The 17361-nt window shown below is 45.7% G+C and overlaps 1 protein-coding gene across 2 annotated transcripts in view; it reads right to left on the bottom strand.

Moving 5' to 3' along the window:
• wdfy3 (WD repeat and FYVE domain containing 3) overlaps positions 1–17361 on the bottom strand; it is a 490874-nt gene that overhangs the window by 207405 nt on the left and 266108 nt on the right. For both annotated transcript variants that reach the window (XM_038791772.1, XM_038791773.1), the window contains one exon: positions 4783–4964. In XM_038791772.1, the coding sequence (XP_038647700.1) occupies positions 4783–4964 (182 nt within the window). The remainder of the gene's footprint in view (positions 1–4782; positions 4965–17361) is intronic.

The raw sequence follows: 17361 nt of genomic DNA, 5'->3' as shown, positions 1-17361 counted from the left end.
AACGTCCAAATTACCTAACAGCACGTGTTTCAGAACTTGTGGGAGGAAACTGGAGGGAACCCACGCAGGCACGGGGTTAACGTGCAGACTCCGCACAGACAGTGACCCAAGCTGGGAATCGAACCTGGGACCCTGGAGCTGTGAAGCAATAGTGCTAACCACTGTGCTACCATGCCACCCGATTCAAATATTCACTGATTCAAATATTCTTTAATGGATTACTGAATAATCAAAGCCTGGAATGTTTTTTTTTAAAAGTGAGGTAGCAGGTTCTCATTAACAAACTGCAAATAATTTATCAGCATGATTATCAGAAATAAATATTTAGTTTAAAATTAAATAAATCAAAAGAGCAGTAAAAATAAGCTCAACAGATAATAAATTAAAATTTATCCCCTCAAAGCCTTTGACCTTGATGCCTCCACTCTCAATAAAGGAAAATATGGCAAATTTTAATAACACTAAGCAATTGTAATTTGAATATTTCAGCCTTTCTAGTCTGCACTACCATCACAAGTTAAGGAGTCGCAGCTAAACCTGAGCATTCGTACCACATTGTCATTAGATAATCATTTGGGAAATCACATTTAAATTAGCTGCTAAAAGCAAAGGCTCTTCTGGAAATTGGTATCCACTGACCAACCAATCTGCTTTCTTGATTATGATTAGCTAAGTTATATCTGGCCAAAGATCTCCCACGTGATGTGTGAAGAGAAAAAACAAAAATAACCATCACACAAACCAATCTTGTTGACAGAGACCTGAAATTGTACTCCTTGAACAATGAAAAGGCCTAATTGATGCTGTGGTGATGCATTAATTTAAAGATAACGGCTGCCCATGAAGGGGTATGGTTGATCGGCAGGGGAGGGGCCAGGGTGCCCCCCAACCAAGTTGGTCACATGGAAAGTGAGAGGGCTGAATGGGCCGGTTACGTGGGTTCACGCACTTGAGAATTTGAACGTGGTCATGGCCTTTTTACAAGAAAAACACTTGAAGATCAGGGACCAGACTAGGCTAAGGGAAGGGTGGGTAGGGCAAGTCTTTCATTCGGGATCAGATGTGAAGACGTGGGGGTGGCGGTGCTGATAAACACGCGGGTGGCATTTGAGGGGGGCAATAGTGTGGCAGATTCGGGAGGGAAGTTCAGGATGGCGAGTGGGAAGCTGGAAGGGATGCCAGTGGTCTAGGTGAATGTCGATGCCAAAAACTGGAATGATGTAGAGTTCATGAGGCCGCTGCTGGGGAAGATACCGGTTGATCATGGCAGGGGATTTTAACATGGTCATTGAACTAGGTTTGGACCGGTCGAGCCTTTGAGGTTGGGGAGTATGTTGGCAGTGGCGAAGGAGCTGAAGGGGTTCATGGAGCGCATGCGGGGGGTGGATCCGTGGAGGTTTGAGAATCCAAGGACTAAGGAGTTCTCGTACATCTCCCATGTGCACAGGGCGTACTTGAGGATTCATTGTTTTGTGGTGGGCAAGGCGTTATTGGCAGGGGTCATCGCATCGGAGTACTCGGCGATCATGGGTTCAGACCACGCGCCGCACTAGGTGAACTTGCAAATGGACCGGGGGAAGGGGCAGTGCCATAGTGGAGACTGGATGTAGGGCTGTTAGCGGATGAGGAGGTGTGTGAGTGGGTGAGGGCCGCCATTCCGGCGTACATGGAACTGAATAATATGGGCGAGGTTTCAGCTGCCAAACTATGGGATGCGCTCAAGACAATGGTCCGGGGGGGGGGGGGGGGGGGGGGGGGGGAAGAGTTCATATCAATCTGGGCACGTGGGGAAAAGGTGGAACGAGCAGAGATGGCAAGGCTGCTGTATGAGATTCTGTGGGTGGGTAGGTGGCAATCGGAGGCCCGGAGGTGAGATTGCTGAAGGAGGCAGAAGCTCCAAATGGGAAGGCAGTAGGGAAGTTGTGGCGAGCCACAGGGGCAGTGTACGAGTACGGGGAGAAGGCGAGCAGGGTGTTGGCCCACCAACTTAGGAAGCAAGGAGGTGGCGAGGGTGATCAGAAGGGTGAAGGACTGGAAGGGAAGAGTGGCACCCGGTGGGGATCAATGGGGTTTTCAAGGAGTTTTATAAGAGGCTCTACGAATTGGAACCCCTGACCAGGGGGAGGGGGGTGGAATACAGTGATTCCTCGACAGGTTGAAGTTCCCCCAAGGTGAAGGAGGGACTGCGGGCCCCATTGGACCAGTGGAGGTGATGGAGGGCATGGGGGCTAGGCAGGCAGGGAAGGTCCCAGATGGGTTTCCTGTAGAATTTTATAAGTAGCTTATGGGGATTAGGAGTTGCTGCTGGTAAGGGCATATAATGAGGCGAGGGATAAGGGGGAGCTCCCCCTTACATTATCACAGGCGTCCATGTCCCTAATGTTAAGGAAATGTGGACCCCAAATTGTTGGCAAGATCTTGGCCTCTCGAATGGAGGACAATGTGCCGGGGGTGATAGGAGAGGACCAGACGGGGTTCATAAATAGGAGACAACTGTCGGCGAACGTCAGGAGATTACTGAATGTGTTGATGATGCCCCTGGAGGGACAGGATGTGGAGGTTGCAATGGATGCAGAGAAGGCGTTCGATCGGGTGGAATGGGAGTACTTGTGGGAAGTGTTGGACAGTTCGGGTAGGAGTTTGTGGACTGGGTGCGATTGTTGCATAGGGCGCCAGTAACGAGCCTATGGTCGAATCGGGTGTGCTTGCGGTGCTTAGTGTGACACGGTGGGAAAAGGCAGGGGTACCCACTCTTCCAGTTGCTTTTTGCCTTGACAATAAAGCCATTGGCCATGGCGCTTAGAGCTTCAAGACGTTGGAGATGGAGGGTCGATCACAGGGTCTCGCTTTCTGTGGACGACCCGTTGCTTTATATCTTGGACCCACTGGGAGGCATCGGTGGAGTAATGAGTATTTTAGAGGAATTTGGCTGGTTTTCTGGATACAAGCAAAACATGGGGAAGAGTGAGGTTTTCCCGATCGAAGCCAGGGAGCAGGAGAGGAGTTTGGGCGAGCTGCCATTTGAGGTGGTGGGGGCGAGTTTCAGGTATTTGGGCATCCAGGTGGCACAGGAATGGGAACAGCTGCAGAAATTGAATCTGGCGTGGTTAGGGGATTTCAAGAGGTGGGATGTGCTGCCGCTGTCACTGCCGGGACTGGGGCAGACAGCGAAAATGATGGTGCAGACAAGGCGTTTCTTTGTTTATCAGAACCTCCCAATCTTCATTCCAAAATCACTTCTGAGGAAAGTTAATGCTTTGATCTTGGGGTTTGTGTGGGCGGGGAAATCCTCATGGGTGGAGAAAGTGCTGTTGGAGCAGGGGTGTGGGTCAGCTGGACTTGCCAAACATGAATTATTATTCGTAGTGAATATTGTTATGGTGAGGAGGTGGGTAGTGGGGGAGGGGTGGGTTGCAGTTGGAATCTTGCAGGGGTACGGGTTTTGGGGCATTGTTGACGGCGCCTCTGCTGTTCTCACCAGCCAAATGCTCCACAAGCCCTGTGGTGGCGGCGGCCCTGCGGGTGTGGTGACAGTGACGGCAGCATTTGAGGTTGGAAGGTACCTCAGTATGGCACCGATTTGTGGTAATCATAGATTTGCACTGGGGGGGGGGGGGGGTTTGGCTGTGGGATTTCGGGGTGAAAATGGGCAGGGATCGAATGGTTTGGCGACCTGTTAGTGAGGGGGAACTTTTCAAGTTTAGAGGACCTGGAGGAGGAATATGAGCTGCCCAGTGGGAATGGGCTCTGTACTTACAGTTGCGGGATTATGTGAAGAAGCAGGTGTCGTGTCGAAGGACGGAGTGGGGGGAGGGCCAGGTGTCCGAGATTTACAAGGAGTTAATCGACCGGGAGGGAGCCCTGAAAGGAGAAGTCTGGCGGAAATGGGAGAAGGAACTGGGGAGGGAAATGGGGGCTGGGTTGTGGGAGGAGGCTCTGAGGAGGGCGAAGGCATCCTCGTCGTGCACAAGGCCTTATCCAGTTTAAGGTAGCTCATAGAGTGCATATGACAGTGGCCAGGATGAGCAGGTTCTTTGAGGGGGTGGAGGACAGGTGTGGGCGGTACGTGGGGAGGCCTACGAAGCATGTCCACATGTTTTGGGCATGTGCAAAACTGAAGTGGTTCTGCCAGGGGTTCGCAGACAGAATGTCCGAGGTGCCAAAGGTGAACATGGCCCCAAATCCAGAAGTGGCCATATTTGGTGTTAGAAGATCTGGGAGTCCAAGGGGCAAGAGAGGCCAATCTTTTGGCCTTTGCCTCCCTGGTAGACTGGAGCCGAGTTTTGCTGGAGTGGAGGGACCCGGAGCCGCTGAAGCTGGGGGCATGAGTGAACGCCGTGGTGAAGTTCCTAAGGTTGGAGAAAATTAAGCTCACCTTAAGGGGGTCAATTGATGGGTTTTCTTGGAGATGGAAGCCATTCATCCATTTTTTCAAGGAGAATTGAGGTGTCAGTGGGGTGGGGTGGGATGGGGGAGTTGAGAGATAAGGGGGTTAAAATGGGGAAGGCAGGATAGGCGGAGGGGAACGGCAGGGATAGTATGGATAGTTATTTATTTATTATGAGGTTTCTGATTGTTCTTACTTGTGTTGATTTATGTTTAATATGCATACAAAAGCCTCAATGAAAATATTTTTAAAAAATCAATTTAAAGATAACACAGATTGATCTTTAGTCGTAGATTATATGAACCAAAAACTGATGTTGGTTAAAAAAAATGCTTCTGCAATTAAATTGGTTTTGTAATTGCAATTTTAGTCATGAGATCCATAGAACACCATACCTTTACTGTGTTAACGTGCTGACCATCCACATATAGCGTAGCAGTGCTGTTCTTTAGCATGCCTTTACTCATCACAAGCACCAGGTGATGCCACTGTCCCTCATTAATCAGGTCATTGCAGCGAAATCGTGCACAGCAAGGAAGAATTTCATAAAAGGATGACTCCTCGTTGAAGTCATCAACTTAAAAAGAGGAAAAAGAATTCAGCCTAGTTTCACAGTTTGCTTTGCTGCACCTAATACCAGTACTATATCTTTCAGCATCAATGCTCTACAAACTACAATAATATTCCTTTAATGTGACAAAACCCAAGGCACTTCAAAGAGACATTATAAAACAAAATATAAAACCGAGTCACTTAAGGAAATATTAAGGTTGATGGCAAATCTTGGTAAGTTTTAAGGAATGTGTTAAAAGAGGAAAAAAAGGTAGAGACAGAGAGATATAGGATGGGAATTGCACAGTTTAGGGCCAGTGCAGCAAAAGGAGTGAGCACCAATTGTAGTGTGATTAAAATCAGCAATCCTCAAAAAGCTAGATTTAGAAGAGCACAGGTATTGGAGGGTTGTACTGCTGGAAGAGATTAGAGATAGGGAGAGACAGACAAAGCAGGGAGATTCAAAAGCAAGGATGCAAATTTTAAAATTAAGGTGTTGTATAACTGGGACCCAGCGTAAATCAACAAACATAGGGGTGATAGGTTAATGGGATCTAGAACGAGTTATGACACAGGTCACAGAGTTTCTAATCCAGTCAAGTTTATGGAGGGGAGAAAGTGAGAAAGCTAGAGTGCATACGAATAATCAAGCCTGGAGACAACAAAGATATGCATGCCTAATATCCAGGAAAGATATTAGAATTTATTGAGAGAATAGCAGTGCATTTGATCGAGCAGAGTTAGCAGGGTTTCATGAAGGGGAAAACGTGACTGACAAATTTACTAGAGTACTTTGGAGGAGATTCCAACTAGAGTAGATAAGTGGAGAACCAGTTGATGTTGTATGTTTGGATTTTCAAAAGGTATTTGAGAAGGTGCCATATAAAAGACTACTATGCAAGATAGGAGGTCATGGTGTTGGGGGGTAGAATTCTGGAATGGTTACTAGATTGTATAGCTAAAAGGAAGCAGCAAGTAGTGATAAAAAGGTCTTTCTTAGGTTGGAGAACAGTAAACAGTGGAGTGTCACAGGGGTCAGTGTTGGCACCTCAGCTCCTCACAATACATATTAATGATTTGGAGGAAGGAACAGAGTGTACTGTGGCCAGATTTGCGGATGATACAAAGATGGGAGAGAAAGTAAGCTGTAAGGAGGATATGATAGCTTCGAGAGATAATGACAGATTAAATGAATGGGCAGAAAATTGACAAATGGAATTCAATGTGGGAAAATGTGAGGTTGTTCATTTTGGAAGAAAGAATGAGAAGGTGGATCATTATCCAAATGAAGAGAGTCTGCAGAAAGCTGTATCACCAAGGGACTTGGGGGTCCTTGTTCATGAAATCCAGAGAGCGAGCATACAAGTTCAGAAGGTAAAAGGGAAGGCAAATGGAATGCTGACTTTTATTTCAAGGGGGATGAAGCATGAAAGTAAAGAGGTGTTTCTGCAGCTGTAGACGGTACTAATGAGGCCACATTTAGAATAGTGTACACCGTTTTGAATCATAGAATCTCTACAGTGCAGAAGGATGCCATTTGTCTCATCGAGTCTGCACCGACCCTCCGAAAGAGCACCCTACCTGGGCCCACACCCATCTCTGTAACCTCACCTAACCTTTTGGATACAGGGGAGCAATTTAGCATGGCTAGTCCACTTAACGTGCACATCTTTGGAATGTGGGAGGAAACTGGAGCACCAGGAGAAAAGCCACACAGACATGGGGAGAAAGTGCAAACTTCCCACACAGAGTGAGAAATGAATCGGGTCTCTGGCGCTGTGCTGCAACAGTGCTAACCACTGTGCCACCCTGCTGCCCTCTCCTATCATTGGAGGCAGTATAGAGGAGGTTTACAAGGATGATCCTAGGTATGGAAGGATTGTCACATGAGGAAAGATTAAACAGATTGGGTCTGTATTCCTTCGAGCTCAGAATGAGAGGTGATGTGATTGAAACATATATGATTCTGAAGAGGTTAAACAGTGTAAACGTTGGGAGAATGTTTCCACTCAAAGGAGAGTGTAGGACCAGAGGGCTTGTTCCAGAATAAGGGGTGCCCATTTAAGACAGATTTGAGGAAGAATTTCTTCTCTCAGAGTGGTGAACCTTTGCAATTCTTTACCCCAGGAAACTGTGGAGGCCAAGTCCTTGAACATTTGCAAAGCTGAGATTGATATATTTTTAATCATCATGTGGCGATACCGGCGTTGGACTGGGGTGAGCACAGTAAGAAGTCTTACAACACCAGGTTAAAGTCCAAAATGTTTGTTTCAAACACTTGCTTTCGGAGCACTGCTCCTTCCTCAGGTGAATGAAGAGGTATGTTCCAGAAACATATATATAGACAAATTCAAAGATGCCAGACAATGCTTAGAATGCGAGCATTCGCAGGTAATTGAATCTTTACAGATCCAGAGACAGGGGTAACCCCAGGTTAAAGAGGTGTGAATTGTCTCAAGCTAGGACAGTTGGTAGGATTTTGCAAGCCCAGGCCAGATGGTGGGGGATGAATGTAATGCAACATGAATCCCAGGGCCTGGTTAAGGCCACACTCATGTGTGCGGAACTTGGCTATAAGTTTCTGCTCGTACACATGAGCTTCCCACTTCCGCACACATGAGTGCGGCCTCAACCGAGACCTGGGATTCATGTCGCATTACATTCATCGCCCACCATCTGGCCTGGGCTTGCGAAATCCTACCATATGCCCTGGCTTGAGACAATTTATATCTCTTTAACCTGAGATTACCCCTATCTCTGGATCTGTAAAGATTCAATTACCTGCGAATGCTCACATTCTAAGCACTGTCTGGCATCTTTGAATTTGTCTATATACCTGGCTGGGTCACTGTCTGTGTGGAGTCTGCACGTCCTCCCCGTGTGTGCGTGGGTTTCCTCCGGGTGCTCCGGTTTCCTCCCACAGTCCAAAGATGTGCGGGTTAGGTGGATTGACCATGCTAAATTGCCCGTAGTGTTCTAAAAAGTAAGGTTAAGGGGGGGGTTGTTGGGTTACGGGTATAGGGTGGATACGTGGGTTTGAGTAGGGTGATCATGGCTCGGCACAACATCGAGGGCCGAAGGGCCTGTTCTGTGCTGTACTGTTCTATGTTCTATATCTCTTCATTCACCCGAGAAAGGAGCAGTGCTCCGAAAGCTAGTGTTTGAAACAAACATGTTGGACTTTAACCTGGTGTTGTAAGACTTCTTACCGATTTTAATCAGTAAGGGAATTAAAGGTTACAGAGAAAAGACAGGAAAGTGGACATGGTGATAGATTAGCCATGCTCTTATTAAATGACAGAGCAGGCTAGAAGGGCTGAATGGCCTACTCCTGTTCCCATTTCTTAAGTTCTTATGGGAAATGAATCGGTTGATGTTACAGAGTTAGAAACAGATAGTCTTAGTGACGGCGCAGATACATGGTTAAAAGCTCACTCAGTGGTCAAATGTGACACTAAAAATTTGAACAGCATGGTTCAGCTTTAGACAGTTATCTGGGAGAGGCATTGAGTATGAGGCTTGAGCGTGGAGTCGCTGGTGGGAAGCAAAGAAAATTTTGATTTTGTGTTCCTATTTATTAGTCAGAGGAAAGTTCTGCTGGTCCTGTGATGCGTGTCGGACAAACTCTTTGATAATTAATAGATCGTGGACAAGTTGAGATAGGTGGTGGTGAGGTAAAGCTGGGTGTCACCAGCAAACATGTGGGAAACAATACTGTGTTTACCAATGTCACCAGCATGTAGATGATAAATAGAAAGAGACCAAGAATAAATATGTGAAGTCGCAACGGGTAACTGCAGGGATGGGAAGAGAAACCAGTGATGGCCATTCTCTGGCTTTGAATAGATAGATAAGAATGGAACAAGCTAGATAATGGTGAGGTATGGAGGTGCAATCAACTGTATCACAGGTTGCAGACAGGTTGAGAAAGACAAGGGGAGATGGTCTGCATTTGTCACAGTGACTTAGTATGTTATTTGGACTTTGATAAGAGTTGTTTCAGTATACTGGTGTGATGCAAGTCTGATCGAGGGATTCGAACATGGAGTTTGAGAAAAGATGAGCATGAATTTGGAAAGCAACAGCACATTCAAGGACTTTGGAGAGGAAAGGGATGTTGGAGATGGGGTACAGGTTTACAACGACAGAGGGAATTAAAACTTTTTTTTTTGAAAAGGGTGATGACAGCAGATATGACGGAGAGGTAGAACCTGAGGAGAGAGAATCATGAACAATGTCAGCTAAAATACTTTACAAGTAAATGCGATAACATTTTAAAATTCAATTGTTTTATTACCGATATATACTTGGGGAAAAACTGCTTGAATCTATTGCAATCAATTCTTAAATTGGAAACTTGCAGTGCACCTGCCCAAGGGCAATTAGAGATAGACAACAATGCTCACATAACATTAAATAATTTTAAATAGATCAGAATAGTGCACTGGTGCATCATAGCATCGGAAAGAAATGGTGAATTTCAGAACTTGACTATTCTCCAAGATGCGCTGGTTAAGATAAGTGCTCAAAGTGAAGAGAGAATCAGCAATCAGAACTCTCATCTCAGGTGTAGTTTTTTTTAAAAATGCCTGTAACCTGTGAGCAGTCTACCGATCAAGATTTTCAGTTGCGGAAAGAGACTTTAAAGAGGCGACTAATTACTAAAATAAAAATAATGCAGAGCATCAGCTGATGTTAGTCTCTAAATGAAGTCTGACAGTATTTTTTCTTCAAGTTTACCTTGTTGCTGCCTTTCCCAACCAAAGAACAGCAAAAGATAATAATCTTTATTGGTGTCACAAGTAGGCTTACATTAACACTGCAATGAAGTTACTGTGAAATAGCCAGTCACCAGAATTCCAGGGTTACATTATAGGGCGACATTACGGAAAGCAGAGTTGTACACCGGACAATATAGAAGGTTATTTAATGGGTAATTGCAAATTGCAGTTTTGGGCATTTGAAAGGAATAGATAGGGTAGATAGAGAGAAAGTTTTTCAGCTGGTGAGGAGTCACAAGTAAATACAGGCTTAAAGTCAGCCTGGGCAATTTGAAGTTAGGAAAACACTTCAAACAAAGGGCGGTAGAAATGTGGAACTGTCACCCACAAAAACAGTGGTGCTCAATCAATTAAGAATTTTAAGCTGAAGATCGAGAGATTTTTGTTTGCCAATTAAAAGTTATGAAGTTAAGCAGTTCTGATACAATTGTATGGTTGATTTATATGGTGGAACAGGCTCAAGGGATTGGATGGGCTATTCAATTCTTTGTTCCTCTCTGAACAAGAGAAAATCAGAATGGCTGCAAGTTTTAAGACAATTTAATGTTACTGTAAAATGAATACCGATATACTAAACCGGGTGTAGTACCTAACCAGAATAAAGGGGAATTTTCACTTGAATAATGAACTCAGCTGTATTTCAACAGCGGTCTTACAGACGGAAGAACAATACCTAACTCAATGCTACACATTCACCTAAAAAATAACTCAATATTAAATAATTTGATGCAGCACTGAATTAGCGCATCATGTCCGTGCTGGTTCCTTGTAAGGTTATCCAATTAATCCCATTCCCCTGTCGTTTTCCCCAAAGCCCTGCAACTTAATCATTCTTCAAGAATTTATTGCATTCTCTTTTGAAAGCTATTACTGAAATTGATACCATAATCCTTCAAGACACTGCATTCCAGATCATAACAGCATGCTGCATAAAGAAAAATTAATATTCTCTGTGTCTGCGTTGGTTTCCTCCGGATGCCCTAGTTTCCTCCCACAAGTCCTGAATGACGTGTTTTCTGGGTGAATTGGACATTCTGAATTCTCCCTCAGTGTACCCGTACATATGACGTAGTGTGGCAATTAGGGGACTTTCACAGTTACTTCATTGCAGTGTTAATGTAAATCTACTTGTGACACTAATAAAGATTATTATTATTGTTCTTTTCCAACTAGCTTAAAGTCGTGCCCTTTTGGTTACCGATCTTTCTGCCAGTGGAAACAATTATTCCTTATTCCATGATTTTGTATGCATCTGTTAAGTCTTCTTTTTATTTCTTCTGCTTTAAGACGACCAGCTTCTCTGGTCCCTCCACATCATGAAATTCCATGGGCTGGATTCTCCAGTCGATGATGCCGAAATGGCGTTCGGCGATCGGCCGGAGAATCACAAGTTCCTGACCAAATTGGGGGTGGCTTCGCTTTTGCCCCCTCCAAAGCGGCATACTCGAAGAGTAAGGCGTGCCACGTATGGACAGCGCCAGGACATTCCCGGAGGCCCACCCCTGATGCTCTGCCCCCGACCAGCCAGGTTCCCGTCGGCGTCGGTCGCGTGTGGTCGCATCCGTTGGGAACTCGGTGTGGCGGCTGCAGACTCAGTTCAGCGCCGCCACAGTTGGGGGAGGGATGAACACGGGCAGGGATGACTTTATTAGGGGCTGGAGGCACTGTGGGTGGGAGGGGTCCAGGGGGCGAGCCACCCAAGGGGGAGGCACTATTTTGCGGGCCGGGTCTGTGAGCAGCTTCCGCCATGTAGCACGGCGCGGTCGCTGTAGGCCACCGCCGTGCACATTCGCAGCCAAGGACCTGGAAATTCTCCGGCCGTATCGGCAGCTAGAGCCGGGTGCTGTATGCTGCCGGCATGCTAGCCCACAGCAAAATGGGGAATTGGTGGCCGTTTTACGTCATGCCACCGTTCCCACGCCGGCATGGGGACATTGTCCCAGAATCAGAGAATCCAGCCCCATATCCTCAATACCATTTGACATGGTCCCCTTCTCTGTGCTGCCAAGAATTGGGTACAACAGCCACGATTTTGTAGCAAAATTTGAAGTTTGCAACCAACACAAAAATGTGGAAATGTAGTAAACAGTGAGGAGGATAGTGAAACTGAAGAGAAAATGCTGGAAAATCTAGCAGGTCTGGCAGCATCTGTAGGGAGAGAAAAGAGCTAACGTTTCGAGTACAGATGACGCTTTGTCAAAGTTTCCAGCATCCACAGCAAGTTGCTTTTATCCAGTGTGGAGGATAGCAACAGACTTCAAGGGGATAAAGACAGACACGTGGCAAATATAATTTAAAGACAGAAACAAAGCAGGCACAATTTATAATAAGTTATGCATTATGTGGAGAGGAAATACAAATCAATGTTAGAAGGGTAGAGGAACAAGGAAATCTAGGGATGCATGTATTCTAATCTTTGAAGGTGTCAGGACAAGTTGTGAATGCTGTTTAAAAAAATAACCTCAGAGGCAGAGAGCACAAAGACTAAGACATTTTTGTAACTCACTGCTGAGGTCCCAGCTCTTCCAAATGCATCACATCATGCTTCTCTGTGAAATTGCATCTGCCATGCGCTTGCCCATTTCACCAGACTGTTTTTGCGCTTCTGAAGTCTGTTTGCTACATTTCTGAATTTTGCCATCTACAAACTTTGAAGTTATGCTCTGTATATATCTAAGTACAGCTCACGTATATAATCAAAAACATATATATTTAAAAAATTAACTGCCTCGGTAGTAAATTACTAACTTTCCTTTCGAGATCAGACGGCATAATCGTTTTCTCAAGCCTTTGACACTTCATACCCATTTTTCAAATAATTGGTGGTCACATTTAAAATATAGAAGGGGCAGCATGGTGGCGCAGTGGGTTAGCCCTGTTGCCTCACGGTGCCGAGGTCCCAGGTTTGATCCCGGCTCTGGGTCACTGTCCATGTGGAGTTTGCACATTCTCCCCGTGTTTGCGTGGGTTTCGCCCCCACAACCCAAAGATGTGCAGGCTAGGTGGATTGGCCATGCTAAATTGCCCCTTAATTGGAAAAAATGAATTGGGTAATCTAAATTTATTTTTAAAAATAAATAAATAAAATAGAAGAATTTTCAATAAGTGCCAAGATCAACGTGTTATATTTATGTCTCATGATATATCTTTACACTGCAAAAATGAACCAAATTAACAGATGTCTCTGCTCTAGAGAAATGTAATACAAAAGGTGGGTGAACTTAAGGCATGGATCGGTACTTGGGACTACGATGTGGTGGCCATCACGGAAACTTGGATAGAAGAGGGGCAGAAATGGTTGTTGGAGGTCCCTGGTTATAGATGTTTCAACAAGATTAGGGAGGATGGTAAAAGAGGTGGTGGGGGGGGGGGGATTGCATTGTTAATTAGAGATAGTATAACAGCTGCAGAAAGGTAGTTCGAAGAGGATCTGCCTACTGAGGTAGTATGGGTTGAAGTCAGAAATAGGAAAGGAGCAGTCACCTTGTTGGGAGTTTTCTATAAGCCCCCTAATAGCAGCAGAGATGTGGAGGAACAGATTGGGAAACAGATTTTGGAAAGGTGCAGAAGTCACAGGGTAGTAGTCATGGGTGACTTCAACTTCCCAAACATTGAGTGGAAACTCTTTAGATCAAATAGTTTGGATGGGGTAGTGTTTGTGCAGTGTGTCCAGGAAGCTTTTCTAACACAGTATGTAGATTGTCCGACCAGAGGGGAGGCCATATTGGATTTAGTACTTGGTAACGAACCAGGGCAGTGATAAATTTGTTAGTGGGGGAGCATTTTGGAGGTAGTGACCACAATTCTGTGACTTTCACTTTAGTTATGGAGAGGGATAGGTGCGTGCAACAGGGCAAGGTTTATAATTGGGGGAAGGGTAAATACAATGCTGTCAGACAAGAATTGAAGTGCAGAAGTTAGGAACATAGGCTGTCAGGGAAGGACACAAGTGAAATGTGGAACTTATGTAAGGCTGAAGAAACAAGTTTCAGACAGGGCGCTGGAGGGATACAAGATAGCCAGGAGGGAACTGAAGAAAGGGATTAGGAGAGCTAAGAGAGGGCATGAAAAATCTTTGGCGGGTAGGATCAAGGAAAACCCCAAGGTCTTTTATACATGTGAGAAATATGAGAATGACTAGAGCGAGGGTAGGTCCGATTAAGGACAATAGCGGGAGATTGTGTATTGAGTCTGAAGAGATAGGAGAGGTCTTGAACAAGTATTTTCCTTCAGTATTTACAAACGAGAGGGGCCATATTGTTGGAGAGGACAGCGTGAAGCAGACTGATAAGCTTGAGGAGATACTTGTCAGGAAGGAAGATGTGTTGCGCGTTTTGAAAAACTTGAGGATAGACAAGTCCCCCGGGCCTGACGGGATATATCCAAGGATTCTATGGGAAGCAAGAAATGAAATTGCAGAGCCGTTGGCAATGATCTTTTCGTCCTCGCTGTCAACAGGGGTGGTACCAGAGGATTGGAGAGTGGCGAATGTCGTGCCCCTGTTCAAAAAAGGGAATAGGGATAACCCTGGGAATTACAGGCCAGTTAGTCTTACTTCGGTGGTAGGCAAAGTAATGGAAAGGGTACTGAGGGATAGGATTTCTGAGCATCTGGAAAGGCATTGCTTGATTAGGGATAGTCAGCACGGATTTGTGAGGGGTAGGTCTTGCCTTACAAGTCTTATTGACTTCTTTGAGGAGGTGACCAAGCATGTGGATGAAGGTAAAGCAGTGGATGTAGTGTACATGGATTTTAGTAACGCATTTGATAAGGTTCCCCATGGTAGGCTTATGCAGAAAGTAAGGAGGCATGGGATAGTGGGAAATTTGGCCAGTTGGATAACAAACTGGCTAACTGATAGAAGACAGAGAGTGGTGGTGGATGGCAAATATTCAGCCTGGAGCCCAGTTATCAGTGGCGTACCGCAGGGATCAGTTCTGGGTCCTCTGCTGTTTGTGATTTTCATTAACGACTTGGATGAGGGAGTTGAAGGGTGGGTCAGTAAATTTGCAGATGATACAAAGATTGGTGGAGTTGTGGATAGTGAGGAGGGCTGTTGTCGGCTTCAAAGAGACATAGATAGAATGCAGAGCTGGGCTGAGAAGTGGCAGATGGAGTTTAACCCTGACAAGTGTGAGGTTGTCCATTTTGGAAGGACAAATATGAATGCGGAATACAGGGTTAATGGTAGGGTTCTTGGCAATGTGGAGGAGCAGAGAGATCTTGGGGTCTATGTTCATAGATCTTTGAAAGTTGCCACTCAAGTGGATAGAGCTGTGAAGAAGGCCTATGGTGTGCTAGCATTCATTACCAGAGGGATTGAATTTAAGAGCCGTGAAGTGATGATGCAGCTGTACAAAACCTTGGTCAGGCCACATTTGGAGTACTGTGTGCAGTTCTGGTGACCTCATTTTAGGAAGGATGTGGAAGCTTTGGAAAAGGTGAAAAGGAGATTTACCAGGATGTTGCCTGGAATGGAGAGTAGGTCATACGAGGAAAGGTTGAGGGTGCTAGGCCTTTTCTCATTAGAACAGAGAAGGATGAGGGGCGACTTGATAGAGGTTTATAAGATGATCAGGGGAATAGCTAGAAAGTCAGAGACTTTTTCCCCGGGTGGAACACACCATTACAAGGGGACATAAATTTAAGATAAATGGTGGAAGATATAGAGGGGATGTCAGAGGTAGGTTCTTTACCCAGAGAGTAGTGGGGGCATGGAATGCACTGCCTGTGGAAGTAGTTGAGTCGGAAACGTTAGGGACCTTCAAGCGGCTATTGGATAGGTACATGGATTAGGGTAGAATAATGGAGTGTAGGTTAACTTCTTAATGAATGAAAATCGCTTATTGTCACGAGTAGGCTTCAAATGAAGTTACTGTGAAAAGCCCCTAGTCGCCACATTCCCGCGCCTGTTCGGGGAGGCTGTTACGGGAATCGAACCGTGCTGCTGGCCAGCTTTCAAAGCCAGCAATTTAGCCCAGTGTGCTAAACAGCCCCTGGGCAGGGCAGCACGGTAGCATTGTGGATAGCACAATTGCTTCACAGCTCCAGGGTCCCAAGTTCGATTTCGACTTGGGTTGCTGTCTGTGTGCAGTCTGCACATCCTCCCCGTGACTGCGTGGGTTTCCTCCGGGTACTCCGGTTTCCTCCCACAGTCCAAAGATGTGCAGGTTGGGTGGATTGGCCATGAAAAATTGTCCAAAATTCTATGATTAACCTAGGACAAAAGTTCGGCGCAACATCGTGGGCCGAAGGGCCTGTTCTGTGCTGCATTTCTCTATTTATTTAAAAGTGAGCAGACAGCTTTAACAACTGACGTTAGACCACCATTTTCCAGTAAAATGTTGCTCAGTATGAAAAGGTACATCATCCACAATGTTAACTTTTTAAAAAATTCCTTGGGAAACGTGGGCTTCGCTGGCTAGGCCAATGTATAATGCCCATCTCTGATTGCCCTCGAGAAGATGGTGGTGTGTTGCCTTCTTGCACCGTTGCAGTCCATGTGGTGTAGGTACACTAGCAGTACTATTAAGGAGGGAGTTCCAGGATTTTGATCTAGCGAAAGTAAAGAACAGTGATATCTTTCCAAGTCAGGATGGTGAGTGGCTTGGAGAGGAACTTCCAGGTGGTGTTCCCAGGTATCTACTACCCTTGTCCTCCCAGATGGTAGCGGTCATGGGTTTGGAAGGTGCTGATAAGGATCCTTGGCAAGTTTCTGCAGTGCAGCTTGTAGATGATACACACTGCTGTTGTGCATCAGTTGTGGAAGGAGTGAATGTTTGTGGAAGGGGTGCAAATCAAGTGGGACTTCTTTGTCCTGGATGGTTTTGAGCTTCTCGAGTGTTATTGGAACTGCACTCATCCAGGCAAATGGGGACTTTTCCATCATATGCTTGGCTTGTGCCTTATAGGTGGTGGGCAGGCTTTCGGGAGTCAGGTGATGAGTTACTCGCTGCAGGATTGCTAGCCTCTGACCTGCTCTTGTAGCCACAATATTTATATGTCTAATCCAGTTCGGTTTCTGGCCATTATTAACTCCCAGGATGTTTATACTGGGGATTCAGGGATGGTAATGCCATTGAATGTCATGGGGTGATGGTCTGTTTCTCTCTTATTGGAGATGGCAATTGCCTGGCACTTGCGTGGTGCATATTTTACTTGCGATTTGTGAGCCCAAGCCTGGATACTGTCCAGGTCTTGCTGCATTTTCACGTGAACTGCTTCATTAACTGAGGAGTTGTGAATGGTGCTGAACATCGTTTAACCATCAGCGAACATCCCCACATCTGACCTTATGTTGGAAAGAAGGTCATTGATGAAGCATCTGAAGCTGGTTTGACCTAGGACACTATCCTGAGGAACTTCTGTAGTGTTGTCCCGGGACAGAGTTGACTGACCTCGCACAACGATAATCATCTTCCTTTGTGCTGGGTATGACTCCAACCAGTGGAGTATTTTCCCTCTCATTTTCATTGGCTCCAGTTCTGCTCGGTCCTTGATGCCATACTCGATCAACTGCTGCCTTGATGTCAAGGGCAGTCACTCTCACCTCACCTCTGGAGTTCAGCTCTTATGTCCACGTTTGAACTAAGGCTGTAAGGAGGTCAGGAGCGGAGTGAGCCTGGTGTAATCCAAACTGAG

The sequence above is a fragment of the Scyliorhinus canicula genome, chromosome 3 (assembly GCF_902713615.1).
Source record: "Scyliorhinus canicula chromosome 3, sScyCan1.1, whole genome shotgun sequence".
NCBI lineage: Eukaryota > Metazoa > Chordata > Chondrichthyes > Carcharhiniformes > Scyliorhinidae > Scyliorhinus > Scyliorhinus canicula.
The sequence above is the reverse complement of the archived record's forward strand: the minus strand, read 5'-3'. Positions and strand labels throughout refer to the sequence as shown.